Source organism: Labrus bergylta, chromosome 5 (genome assembly GCF_963930695.1).
Source record: "Labrus bergylta chromosome 5, fLabBer1.1, whole genome shotgun sequence".
NCBI classification, from domain to species: domain Eukaryota; kingdom Metazoa; phylum Chordata; class Actinopteri; order Labriformes; family Labridae; genus Labrus; species Labrus bergylta.
Window position 1 is genome coordinate 22,088,709 of NC_089199.1, and position 12,603 is coordinate 22,101,311.

General features: G+C 43.3%; 1 protein-coding gene across 6 annotated transcripts in view; it reads right to left on the bottom strand.

Annotated features, from left to right (window-relative positions):
* Nucleotides 1-12,603, bottom strand: part of LOC109981732 (plasma membrane calcium-transporting ATPase 1) — a 99,202-nt gene that overhangs the window by 12,756 nt on the left and 73,843 nt on the right. For all 6 annotated transcript variants that reach the window (XM_065955190.1, XM_020630657.3, XM_020630656.3 and 3 more), the window contains 5 exons: nucleotides 11,450-11,641; nucleotides 7,570-7,783; nucleotides 7,258-7,469; nucleotides 5,422-5,529; nucleotides 3,477-3,659 (listed from right to left, as the gene is read on the bottom strand). In XM_065955190.1, the coding sequence (XP_065811262.1) occupies nucleotides 3,477-3,659; nucleotides 5,422-5,529; nucleotides 7,258-7,469; nucleotides 7,570-7,783; nucleotides 11,450-11,641 (909 nt within the window). The remainder of the gene's footprint in view (nucleotides 1-3,476; nucleotides 3,660-5,421; nucleotides 5,530-7,257; nucleotides 7,470-7,569; nucleotides 7,784-11,449; nucleotides 11,642-12,603) is intronic.

Sequence of the window (12,603 nt, forward strand, 5' to 3'; positions counted from 1 at the left end):
ACTTCTGCGTCAAATCATGAGCACAACATACTTGTTGTTGTATCTGCGTCACTCTGCCTAAGAATGCTAATTGGCATTGCAATTAGCAATCTGGTTATATCGTCTCTGTGTGCAGGAAACAATGGTGACAGAAATGTTGGCGTTGGAGATGACAGAAAGCGTTGTAGCGTTCTTCCTTCTGCAGATGTTTTGAACATGGCGGCGATTCAGGAAGTGGAAATAAGATGCTATCCAGCGGACCAATCACAGGGCTCGCAGTCTGCTTTGTTTTGATGCATAGTTACGTCTTTGAGGAGGTGCATGTCAGGCTACATACAGTATGTAGGCTTCTGCATTGGTACAGGGTGACGCGACCCCTCAGCAGAGAACAGAACATCACTTCAACCTCGTCTCTGACAGACCTCTTCACTTCATGTATCCAAAATGCGGCTTGATTTCATACAGTTGTTTATCAAATTTGAGGGATATCAGCATATTTCAGTAAAATCCAGTTTCTTGCGTTCCCAGTTTTAAGTGCTTTGAGCTCAAGAACAGCTGACGCCTGCTGCCGCTGATAACAAGAACGCTCCTGTTTGATACGAAAACAGCCGCGTTAAATGAGACGTTAATCGGATTTATGGAGCATAAAGGTGAAGTTTGATTTCAGGAATATTTTGTTATGGTTGTTTTTTTTTTTTGGAAAGGACAAATATTTGGAACAATATTATTCAGTCTTTACTTTTCAGACTTTTCAGAGAGTGAAAGGTTTCTGAGGAAGCTTCGGCAGAGGTCAAACGGAGACTCAGCAGGCGACAGATAGAAGTTATCAATAATTCAGACGATTTTACCCTCCAGGAAAAATAACAACAAGTTAGTGTACTGCTGAGAGGAAAGACCTGACCTCTGTGTGTGTGTGTGTGTGTGTGGGAGAGCAGAGCCTCGGCTGTTGTTACTGTAGGTGGGTGTTAGCATCGAGGCTAATGAACCCCATAGGGACTGAATGAGGACTGCCTGTGGACATGCTAACGCTCAGTGAGAGCTGATCTATGCTGTAGGAGGAGGATAACACACACACACACACACACACACACACACAGTATTAAGTCCCAGACTGTGCGATGAGTCACAGGGGAAGGCGGTGCTGTGAAGGTGCTGCTGTTTGCCACCAACACTGAATGACTGACTGACTGAAGTGTAAAAATATCCAAAGTGCTTTTTTGTCTTACGCTGTTTGCCGCCTTTACTTTCGGCTTTTAATAAAGTCGTTCTGTACTGTCGCTCTGCAGCAGAGTGTGAAATTAACTCCTGGGTGTTTGTGTGTGTGTTAAAAAGCTCCTGTTAACGTCCACACACTCTGATGAGGTTTCATTCGTCTTCAACACAAACTGAAAATGTTGAACATGGAGGACGGTTCGAGTCAAAACGAGACGATAAGAAGCTCCAAACCATCATTTTTCTCTTTCAGATCTGAGACATCCCTGACTTCATTTCTCTCATTGTTGCACCTAAAACGCGGAGCTTCTACTTTGCTGACAGGCTGTTCCAACATATTTTACATTTCATATTTTATCACCTCTCTGAGATATTCATAACCCTCGTGTTTTCTTTTGCTGTGAGGGGCTTCAGTGTTGTGCTGCTCCACAGGGGGGTTGTGCTGCTGCAAGTCAAAGTGAAAACTACACTGCAGAAATAAAACTCTAACTGATTTAATCCCCCAGCAAAGAGCATCTAAATAAATCATCCATATTTCCTGCGGTCGGGATCTACTCCTCTTTACCTCGGGGCCACACTGCATCTCTTCAGGTATCTGAAGCAGAGCGCTCGCCCTCCTCAGCTGATCAAACACTTCTGACTTTGACTTGAGAGAAGGTATTTAAATATTAAAGTAAGAGACGTGTTGTTCCCCTCTTTGTTGTGTGTAACTTCTAACACTGTACACCCTGTACGGTAAGTACGTATTTGAGTATCTTTGGTCACTCAGATTTAAAGGTATAGTACGTAGAATTGTATGAAAATATCAAATATCTAAATTAACTATAAATGTACTAAACCTATGTTATATATAATCTTTTGCTGAGTGCTTACATTACCTCAAATATTTCCAACATTATCCGTAATTTTGTAGTTGTAACTGGACGTGTCGTCAAGGCAGCCGCCATGACAGACACAATGTCATGTTTATTGTTACCGTGGAAACACCAGATGTTACGTCAAAGACCGCTGCATAAGGAAGTGTGAGCTGCTACTGAAAGCTGTCGTACTGTTGCTGTATGAGGAGCTGTGATAAAGACGTCATGTGAATTATACTCAGATACATCGTCGGTAAACATATTCTCTTCCTCAGGTCGGTTTCGCCCGGTGGTCTTGACTACGGTCAACTCAGAGTTGGTTTTCAGCAGGGGGGGAGGGAGGGAGAAGAGAGAATCACTCCCATGATTCCCAGCTGGACTCGACATCATCTTTTGTTATTGTTTTGATTGAGAGCCCCCTGGTGGAGGAATTGTACTGTCTGTGTTTATTGTCTTGAATTCTTCAACGTCCGCGTAAAGCAGAACCAGAAAGTGTTCTGGGCGCATTTTATGTGTTGAAAAAAAGGTGCTGAAAGGACTACTGGGGGGGGGGGGGGCGCCGGAAGCCTAGTGGTTAGGTTAAAGGTAAGTGGTTATTGTCCTCCAAGCGGGCGGCGGCCCCAGGTTTGAATCTGACTTGGGCTCCTTTCCCCCATATCATTCCCCGCTCTCTCTGTCTCTCTCCCCACGATTTCTGAGACTATCCGCTGTCCTATCTCTAAAATAAAAAGATCAAAAATAAACCTTTAAAAAACAAAAAGGTTGATAACTGTGTGTGTGAATGGATGGTCTGGAGGGCTGCTGCTGCTCAAACTGTTTCTAGTGATTCTCTGTTTATGTAAAGCACTTAGTGTAACATTTGTTGTTGTATGAAAAGTCTGATTGTTTGATTTAAAGTCTAATATCTGAACTCTGCTTCCTCCTGCATGTATTTGATTGGACAAACATCCACTGCAGCTCTAACAACCTGTCAGAAATGTTTTTTTTTAGTGTTCATGTCTCCTCCTATTTGTTTTACTGAAACATTTCTGCTGTGACAGTTTGGCTCTGCTCTCCGCTCTCTTTCCGTCCGTTGGTTCATCTCATGTTTGTTTGATTTTTGGGGGAGTTGAGGCGAGGAGGGGGAGTGCAGCGGAGTTTGATTTAAAGTTTGTTCTGCAGACGAAAAAGCTGACCCAAGCTGAAAAGCTTCCAACGGTTAAAACAATTATTCACCTGCAATGCAAACAAAAACAATAATTATAAAAATAAAGAAGTGATCTCCTCTGCCACCTGAATCACTAAAGATAATCATGTTCCTGCAGCTCAGACGAAGAACAGATGTTTGAAATCATCATCTCGACCTCAGGAGCCTGAATATCAGAAAAATCCTTCAAACAAAGAATAAAGTTTAAAATGAGCATAAAGTCTGCGGAGCTACGCCCGTACCTGCGTCTGGATGCGGTTCAGACCTCTGAACCACAGGATCTGGCCTCTCCTCAGCTCCATCTCGGCGTGGTCGATCTCGTCGGCGCCCTCCGTCAGCTCCTCCTCGTGGATCTCCTCCTTCGTGGTGCCGTGACCCGCCTCCATCAGGAACTTCAGGTGGTGCGTGGGGATGGCCGAGATCAGCTGACAACGACGGAAAAATTAAGATTATAAATTGTCGAAAAATCACTGAGATTGTTTTATCGGTCAGGTTACCATGACAACAGTTGTATGATTTGGTGGCTGGCAGAGGAAAAATTCTTCACTATAGAAAACATTTTTCTAACTGGAGGAATTGAGTTTATAAGACTCTGGTGATCCTGGAGAGGATTTAACATCTTTTCATTTCAGTTAACATTTTATCTTTGCCTCAGCTGGCTCGAGCTTTCTCGCTCCATGTCCTATTGTTTATGGTGAGAAGGCAGACTCAGAGGGCAGAACAAACACCTAGCTGTGGGAGTGTCACCCACTTGGGGGAGGGGTTACTGACCCTTTGTGACATCATGAAGGGAAAATCTCCAAACGGCCTGTTTGAGCACACATTTTCTAAAAAGTGGAGCAGGCTAAAGACGGAAAGGATGAAGTTTTCTCATCATTGGGAGGTATGAAGACGGACTAGGGTGTTAGAAAAGCAAGGGAAAGTGTATTTTACATCATATGTAACCTTTGAATATCAGGGAACTTTGCCAAATTCTCATTGAAGTTGAGCTGTTTTCCTGCAAAAAACGCAAAAATTTTGTCTTTTTTTTCGTCCTAAAAAACACTTTGCACATCTTTTTCACATGACAGGTGTGTGGGCGAGGGATGACTCAAACGCTTTCACGCTGTCTCACTTGCAAAAATATTCTTATAGTCTGTCAATGTTTTGACACTACTAGACCTAGTTTTTGCTCTGATGAAATCCTTGTTGAAATTGTTGATAGCCGGTGTGCAGGACTCTGCTTGTCTGGTTTTCATGTCTGAAAACACACACTTGTTTGTTCACTGAGCTCTGCATCTTGTCAACATCATTAAGTTTCCCCTCTTCTCCTTCTTCGTTCTGATTAATGGCCTCTCTGTCCTCTTTTCGGATTCTCGTATTAGATCACCTGTTTAAACGTTTTCTGTGTGAGTAGTGAGGAGGAGATTAGATTGTGTTTTCATCATGAAGTCTCTGTTTGTATAACAACTATTATTATACTGATAACCTACTTTATATTCTTAATAAAGAAAACCAGATTAGATGTGTTGTTGATTCTCCTGGTGTAAATCAGAGCACGGTGACGCACTGAGCCTCCTGCTGCTCTTCAGATTTTTATACATCTGTCACTTCGTCTCTGTTTGAAAAAATAAAAACAACACAAAGCTAAACAGACCTGAGATTAGCCTGTTTCTGTCAGAGTCTGTCTGTTCTCTGTGACTGTCCTCAACCTGAACCCACAACGCTGCTCATCACTCAACTTTATTTGTGTGTGTGTGTGTTAGTGTATGTTTGGTGTGTGTGTGAGTGTGTATTTGTATGTGTGTGTATAGGAATGCGCATGAAATAGATTTTTTATGGCGTTCATGTGTCTGTGTGTGTGCGTGTTGAGCAGAATCATGCATGTGACTGTTTGGTTGCATTTCATTTATGTTTGTGTGTGTGTGTATGTGTGTGTGTGTGCGTGTGTGTTTTATGTGTGTGTGTAAACAGGAGTCGCGCTGCAGAGCTCATTACCATGGCGATTGTAGTGATGGCAACGCTGCAGCAGCAGAGTGTGACAGACGACAGTTTTTCTCATCCACAAACCTAACAACTACTTTCCCACCTCTTCATCGTCCTCATCCTCACTTTGCTCACTTTCTGTTTGTTCAGAACCCCTCACACACACACACACACACACACACACACACACACACACACACAGAGTTCTGGTTCTGGTCTCACCTGTCCCCACAGCAGCTCTCCTACGCCGATGAACACGCACCACAGCCACTGGTCGATGGTCAGAGCCGTGCAGGAGAACGGCTTCCCTCCGAACTGAACGATGACGATCTGAGGAGGAAATGAAACAGGAAATGATCGCTGAGTCGAAGGATATTTTTATAAACCGAACAAAGACTGAACTTTAAAAACAGTGAGCACATCAGTGACACGTTACTTCATTAAAGTGGACACACTGTGATCTCATGAAACTCATTAAAATCTGTCCTGTTGCTGGAAACACTCACTCACACAGCTTTAATACGACCCTGAAAAAAGTCCCCGACTTCTACATTTGGGTAAAGTTTGTTAAAAACTACATCAACCAGCTGTGTCAGGAAGTGATTGACTTTCATGAACAAGAATGAAACTGTTTCGTTCCTGCAGCAGAGCATCAACAGGTTCATGAAACATTAAGCAGATGATGAATAATCTCTGCTCTGTGATTATCAAACACAACATTTATGAAGCTCAAGTCTGGAATTTGTTGCAACTAGAATTTCCCAATATTTATTTTCTTGTTAAAAGAAATATCCACATCACATCTTTACAGTTACTTTATTTAACAGTCACACTTTACTGTAACTTCCTGTGAGATAACAAAACTTCATTTAAAAGGGAAATTTTATGAAAAATCCACTTGTACAGTGTTTTTGAACATATATTTGGGTAACCTGAGTGTCTACTGACCCACAAAATGTGAAATAAACCCATCCAGTCCTTTGTTTGTGGCCTGCATAAGTCTTACAATACAGAGAAAAATGCTCCGTTTCAAATGGGCTCTCCTTGTGATGTCACAATGGGGTTCTGGTAAAACAATACCCTCCCCTCCCCTGGTATCTCCACCCATGGACTCCACCTCCAGCCTAGAACAAAACTTTTGTGCAGGTCCGCCATTTTTATTCTCGCTACAGAGGAGTGATGTCTATGGGGAAAACTCAGTGGGGGGCTCATTGCATTTAAAGAGACACACACACCAAAACAGAGCGTTCTGAGAGAGCTGGTTTCTACAGGGTCACAAACCTCCTCTGGTGCGTGATTCATGTTATATTTATCTATCTTTTACTGGTAGTTAAAGACTTTATAATCATTCATTCTCTGACATCATGGCTCACCGTCTGCTCTGTACTGGCAGGTCTTTAGTGGTTTTATATTTATCTCTCTCGATGTAAATGGAATTCTGTCCTTACTTCATATTGAAGATGAGGAAGCAATTTACTTTTTAAACGCACAATATGTAAATCCCACCGAAATGAACACTGAGTTGACCGTAGTCAAAACAACCGGGTGAAACCGACCTGGGGAAGAGAATGATGTTTTTATAGAGCAACAGCACATCAGCTTTCAGTAGCAGTCCCTGCTTCCTTATGTAGCAGTGTCTGACCTAACAACTGGTGTTTCCACGACAACGATAAACATGTCATGTCTGTAATGGCGGCCGTTTTGTAGTGAGAGTGAGGTGTGACTGTTCCAACTCAAAGGCGTTTGTAATCAGATCACTACTCAACATGTTGATGCCAGCTAGCTGCTCACACCAGTATCACAGAAAAAGGTCATTTGATGCAGAGTGAAGAAAGCAAACAGCGTGCTTCTCTCTTAAAACGCCACCTGGAGGACTTATCGTGGCAGCTGCAGTCAGCTGGTGCGTATATGTTGTGTTTGTCAGGGGGAGGGGCTTTAGGGTGAGGGGTAAACTGAAGGGCTGTGATGTTGATCAGAGCGATACGGTAACATTTCACACTGTAGCTCTGAAGGTGAATGAGCTTTCATGATTTAAGACGATGCTGATGGAGGCGTTACCTGCAGGGCGAAGGTTCCCAGTACGACGCTGCAGAAGATGGGGTTCCTGTAGATGCCCTCGAACACATTCCTCTCTCCGTGGATTTTCCTGGCGTTGATTTCGTTGAAGAGTTGCATCATGACGAACACATTGAAGACGATGGTGTAGTGCTCAGACGGCGGTGAGTGCAGGGGAGCGTTGCGGCCGTTATCGATGTCGAAAATGCTCTCACCTGAAGAACAAAAAAAGAATCTGAATTTCTCGCACAACAATGTCGCTGATGATCGTTGTTTCTTCATTTGGAGTTGAATGTTTTCAGTTTTTGGACTCACCAGCGAAGAGCAGCGTGAAGATGATGACGAGCTGGTACACGGCGTGGCCCAGGATGTTCTTCATCATGGTCCTGGAGATGAGCGGCTTGTTGCGGCCGTACGGTCTACGCAGCAGCAGAGACTCGGTGGGCGGCTCGGTGGCCAGAGCGAGAGACGCCAGAGTGTCCATGATGAGGTTGACCCAGAGCATCTGGACGGCCTTCAGAGGAGAGTCCTGCAGGAGGAAGAGGACGACGAGGGGTTAAATTCACATTCAGACGGTTCTCTTTTACAACAAACCAATAACACAACTTTATTTTCCTGCTGTTATTTCCCTCCAGTTTGCCTTCTGGCCATTACATGTTTGATGTGACACCGCTTTAGGATACAGGTTGTGCAGCTTCTTCTCCTTTTATTAAATCAAATTCGACCTCTTCCCCTCAGTCCAGGTCAAACACACTCTGAGCGTCCCCTCATGAGGGCTTCTGTCTGCAGCAGCTGGTGTAACATTTGGACCTGGGCCAGGCCAAAACAGAGTTTCAAAGACCTGCCAAAGCTGACTGCACTTGTGAAACACAATGTTACTGCATGTCTGAGGTGCTGGGTTGGTCCTGGAGCATCACTGTTACTCAGTATATAAACCTTAAAGGGGACATATTGTGAAAAATCCACTTGTGAAGTGTTTTTGAACATATATTTGGGTAACCTGAGTGTCTACAGACCCACAAATAATGTAAAATTAATCCATCCAGTCCTTTGTTTGTGGTCTGCATAAGTCTTACAACACAGAAAAATGCTCCGTTTCAAATTTGCTCTCCTTGTGATGACCACCCACATTCTAGAACAAAACTTTTGAGTAGGTCCGCCATTTTTATTCTCTCTACAGAGGAGTGATGTCTACTGGGAAAACTCAGGGGGGGGCTCATTGCATTTAAAGAGACACACACACCAAAACGGAGCGTTCTGAGAGAGCTGGTTTATACAGGGTCACAAACCTCCTCTGGCGCTTTATTCACGTTATATTTTGACCAAAGCACAGCACAGACGTTTCATTTAGACCACAGGGAAAAGGGGGATAATATGTCCTCTTTAAAGGACATGTATTGTGGATGACAAGTTGTGGAACTAGTTGAATTATTGGAGGAAAAAATCTGTTATTGTTTTCTTCTGTTTTGCTTTATAAGGGGGGGTCATAAACACGTTGTATAAAAGCTGCAGGAGCCATTAATGAATGAAATGTCAAAGTATGTGTTTGAATTCATCTCAAGGATGAGGTGTGTAATGGGATATATTTCAATGTTTTTGGGGTATTATTTTATATAATGTATTGTGTGGTTATATTGAATAGGGGGGCAGCAGGTCATATTTTCAGTTAAACTAAACTAGTGAGGAGAAAACAGATGACTAGTTTTTTTTTTACTGAGGCTGCTGGAAAAAAAGGCTCACAGACATTCAGGATAGTGGAGACACTCTCCACTCTTTCAGCTCTGATTGCCACCAAAACTATCTCTGCAGGGGACAGGATGTTAGAAACATGCTGCACCTGTCTGTCAACACATAACAGCACGCACGCTACGACCACCTTGTATCTTAAGTTTCTTTCCCAAAGACACATCTGACTGTCATAAGAAGATTGTCATAAGGTGTGTAATAACCCCCCCCCCCCCCATCAGCCAACCCCTGTTAGAAAAAAGAATTGAAACTAGACACTAAAATCATAAAGTCATTAAAAAAAATGTTTTTCTGAAGTAAGAAGGGATGCTCCTTTTCTCATAGACTGAAACATAATCAGATTTCTTTCTTCGCCCCCTGCAGGACGTTTGCTAGAAAGCAGGTTAAAGGCTCCTCTGCATTGTCTTTGGAGGTTGAATCCACTTCTTATATACTCTCTGTTGTACAACCCAACAAAAGGAAAAAAAAAACCTAATCCCTGTTTCCATGGCTGTCGTCATCTTGGTTCCATAAAAATAGATTTAAAAAGTGAGAATGAACTGAAGTCCTAAACGTCTTGCAGCAGGTCACAGAGAGGTAAGTGGGTCAGAGTGACTCCCTAAGAAGAAGCTTTACGTTTTTTTTACAACACACAGATTTACTTTGTGTTTCACTCGTTTTCCGCCAACACCGAGGATCAGAAATATCAAAGTGCAGTGTGTTGGCTGCCGGACGGATTTAAAATGTATATAAATGCAGAATTCACACATCACAGGACGAAGCCTACGCCTCCCTCTGCAGACAATAAAGACCAGTTTACAGGCTCTAATGATCTGTGCCAACATGTCAGGAAACAAGCGCCGATGATCAGTCGTATAAACAGAGCGCAGACCTGCTGAGTCCCAGTTATATTTCAGGATGATGATGGTGACGTGTTGCCATGGTTTCAGGCTGTATCTTAGCCTACTTTGAGCTCGGCGCTCTGCAGACGAGTTAGTTATCTGCCCTGCCAGCTGTGAGCCTTTCAATTAATACACAGCCGCAAGTAACTCTCTTTTTATATTGTGTCAGGAGTTCAGTTTCCTGATTAGAGACACATTAGGAAACAAAAAAAAAGTGTGACACACCGCCTCGCTTCCTCGCAGCACTCAGACCGTCACATCAAAAATAAAAAAGAATGACTTGTTTCTTTCCAGTTTTCTGTGCAGATTTGATCAAAAAGGGAAATGTACGGATGCCATCTAAGCGCAGCAGATGTATCACACACACAGTTAACCTTAGAATGTAAAACAACTTTTCCAAAACAAGTCAGTCGATGTTTGATCATCTGAATCCACGACGACGACGGTAGAAATACTGCTGGTTTAGAAACTCAGCAGACAGGAAAGTTCCCCCTCTGGTTTAAACAAGTCCTGTACAAACGTCAAATCCACCAGAAAGCAAACAATCATTGGATTGTCTTTTCTTACATCCTATGCAGGAAGTCAGACTCAGCTCTTCTAAAAATTCATCGTCTGAAAATGACAACACATACTGTAGAACCTCAGCCTCTGCACATAGGGGGGCGGCGACATAACCGCGAGGCTATCTGCGCACCTTTCCTTTTCAATCAACCAGGGAAACAATCGACACATGAGGTAGTTGCAGCTCAAAACATTTGGGATTTAATCATGTCTGTCATGTCCGTCTGTTTTGAGTGAACTTAGACTAATACTTTCCAAGAGGCTGTTTTTTATAATGACACAAACTTCATGCAACTTTTTCAGTGTGAAATGACGCAATATGTGCACAAAAATGCCCGATGGAAATTGAATGTGATTAAAGGAAGAATGTGCGACTTCTTGATCCAGTAGATGTCGCCCTTGAGCTCCAGCAGGAAACGCAACAAAATCGTCCTTTGCTCCAGATGACTGCCTGTGTCCTGCATTGTTGTGTTAGCATGCTAATGTTAGCACACTAAACTCGTAGCTTCACATTGCACATAAAATGACACAGAATGACCGTCATATAAAGACACTTACATGACATCAAAAAATAATCAGTGAGTATGTTCTTCTTCTTCTCTTTAGTCCTTGACTAAAACAGCTTTTTATACACAAGGGGAGGAGCCGGCAGTCCCGTCCATGTAAACACGACTCTGACAACAACACAGCCAGCGGGACTCGAGCTTCTCACTCATTGTAGACAGTCATGACTCAGAGACACATTTACACAGGACTGTATTTCTGGTTTATTCATGTTTAAAATGTCTCACATTCTTCCTTTAAATAATTGTTTGATGATTGACAGCTCTTAACTTCCATAGCAACAACAAAGCTTTCAGCTGTAACGACGACTACGTGGACATGTTAAGAATTAAAACACTTGATGCCTCCAACATGCAGGTTCATTAACAGCAGATTCACGAGTTCAAAAACGACCTCTAACATTATAAACAAAGAATTCCTGTCGACAGCAGGATGTATCTTACCTGTGTGATGCAGGCGCCGGTGAACGCCACGATCACGGCCACCACGTTGACGGTCAGCTGGAACTGCAGGAACTTGGAGATGCTGTCGTAGACGTTTCTTCCCCACATGACGGCTTTGACGATGCTGGTGAAGTTGTCGTCGGTCAGGATGATGTCGGACGCCTCCTTGGCCACGTCTGTACCGGCGATACCCTAAAGAGAAGCAGAGAGGGGATGATCACATCCTGCTTTAAGGTCTCGGAGAGTTTGAAGCTGCAAATGTGTTACTCTGCAGGATTGAAGGACTTTCAGAGTTTTCCTTTTGGAGCCCTTAAAGGGATATTTCCTCCATTTGCATTAAGCTTTGTATCATTAGAAACCTGGTAGTATTTTTGAATGGACGTGCATCCCACCCTCATTTTCCCTGAGATGGGAAATCTTTGTATTTTTAAGTCTGAAAAGGAGCTTCCAGTGACGCAAAAATCGTCATTTGCCGCAGCAGCTGAGAAACAAAACCAGCCTGTCGGCAGGAACCATCTTGCGGCTATATTGCTATATTGCTGGACGCTGCCAGCTCAGCAGCCGAGACATAAGACCTGCCTGTCGGCGGTGGTGAGGACCAGTAGCCCATGCCGGCTCGAGCTGGGGCGGACTGGTAGTGTCGGTGCTCTCACTGTTTGCCTATGGACACAGACATAGAGTCTGTTTTCTGCCAGGAATTTCCAAGATTAATTCTGGAAGAAATCTCAGAATCAGTTGAGGAAACGGCCTTTATGCGTTGAAGTAAACATGTCTGTAAACCTGACTTTAGTGGGAGTGGCCTGCGGTGGCTGTGCATTCTGGGATTGGTGTCTTTCATCCACATGAGCCAAAAGACACTTTCTGCCTTTTCTCGGCCAAGAAGACACCAACTTCAAAATGTATTTCACATTTCTACTACATATATGACCCAATGTCAATACAGATTCATGTTTCAACGGGTGAAGTATCCCTTTAAAAGAGGCATGGAGGGGTCGAACTGGGGACGTTGGACTGACAGACGATGATCGTACGCACTCAACGCAATTAAACACATAAAAATAAAAAGAGCAAACAAATCCTGGGGAACAGAAGACTGATCATGTCATTATTCTTCAGGTTGAAAACACCTGCTGTACAAGTTTCTACAACCTCAG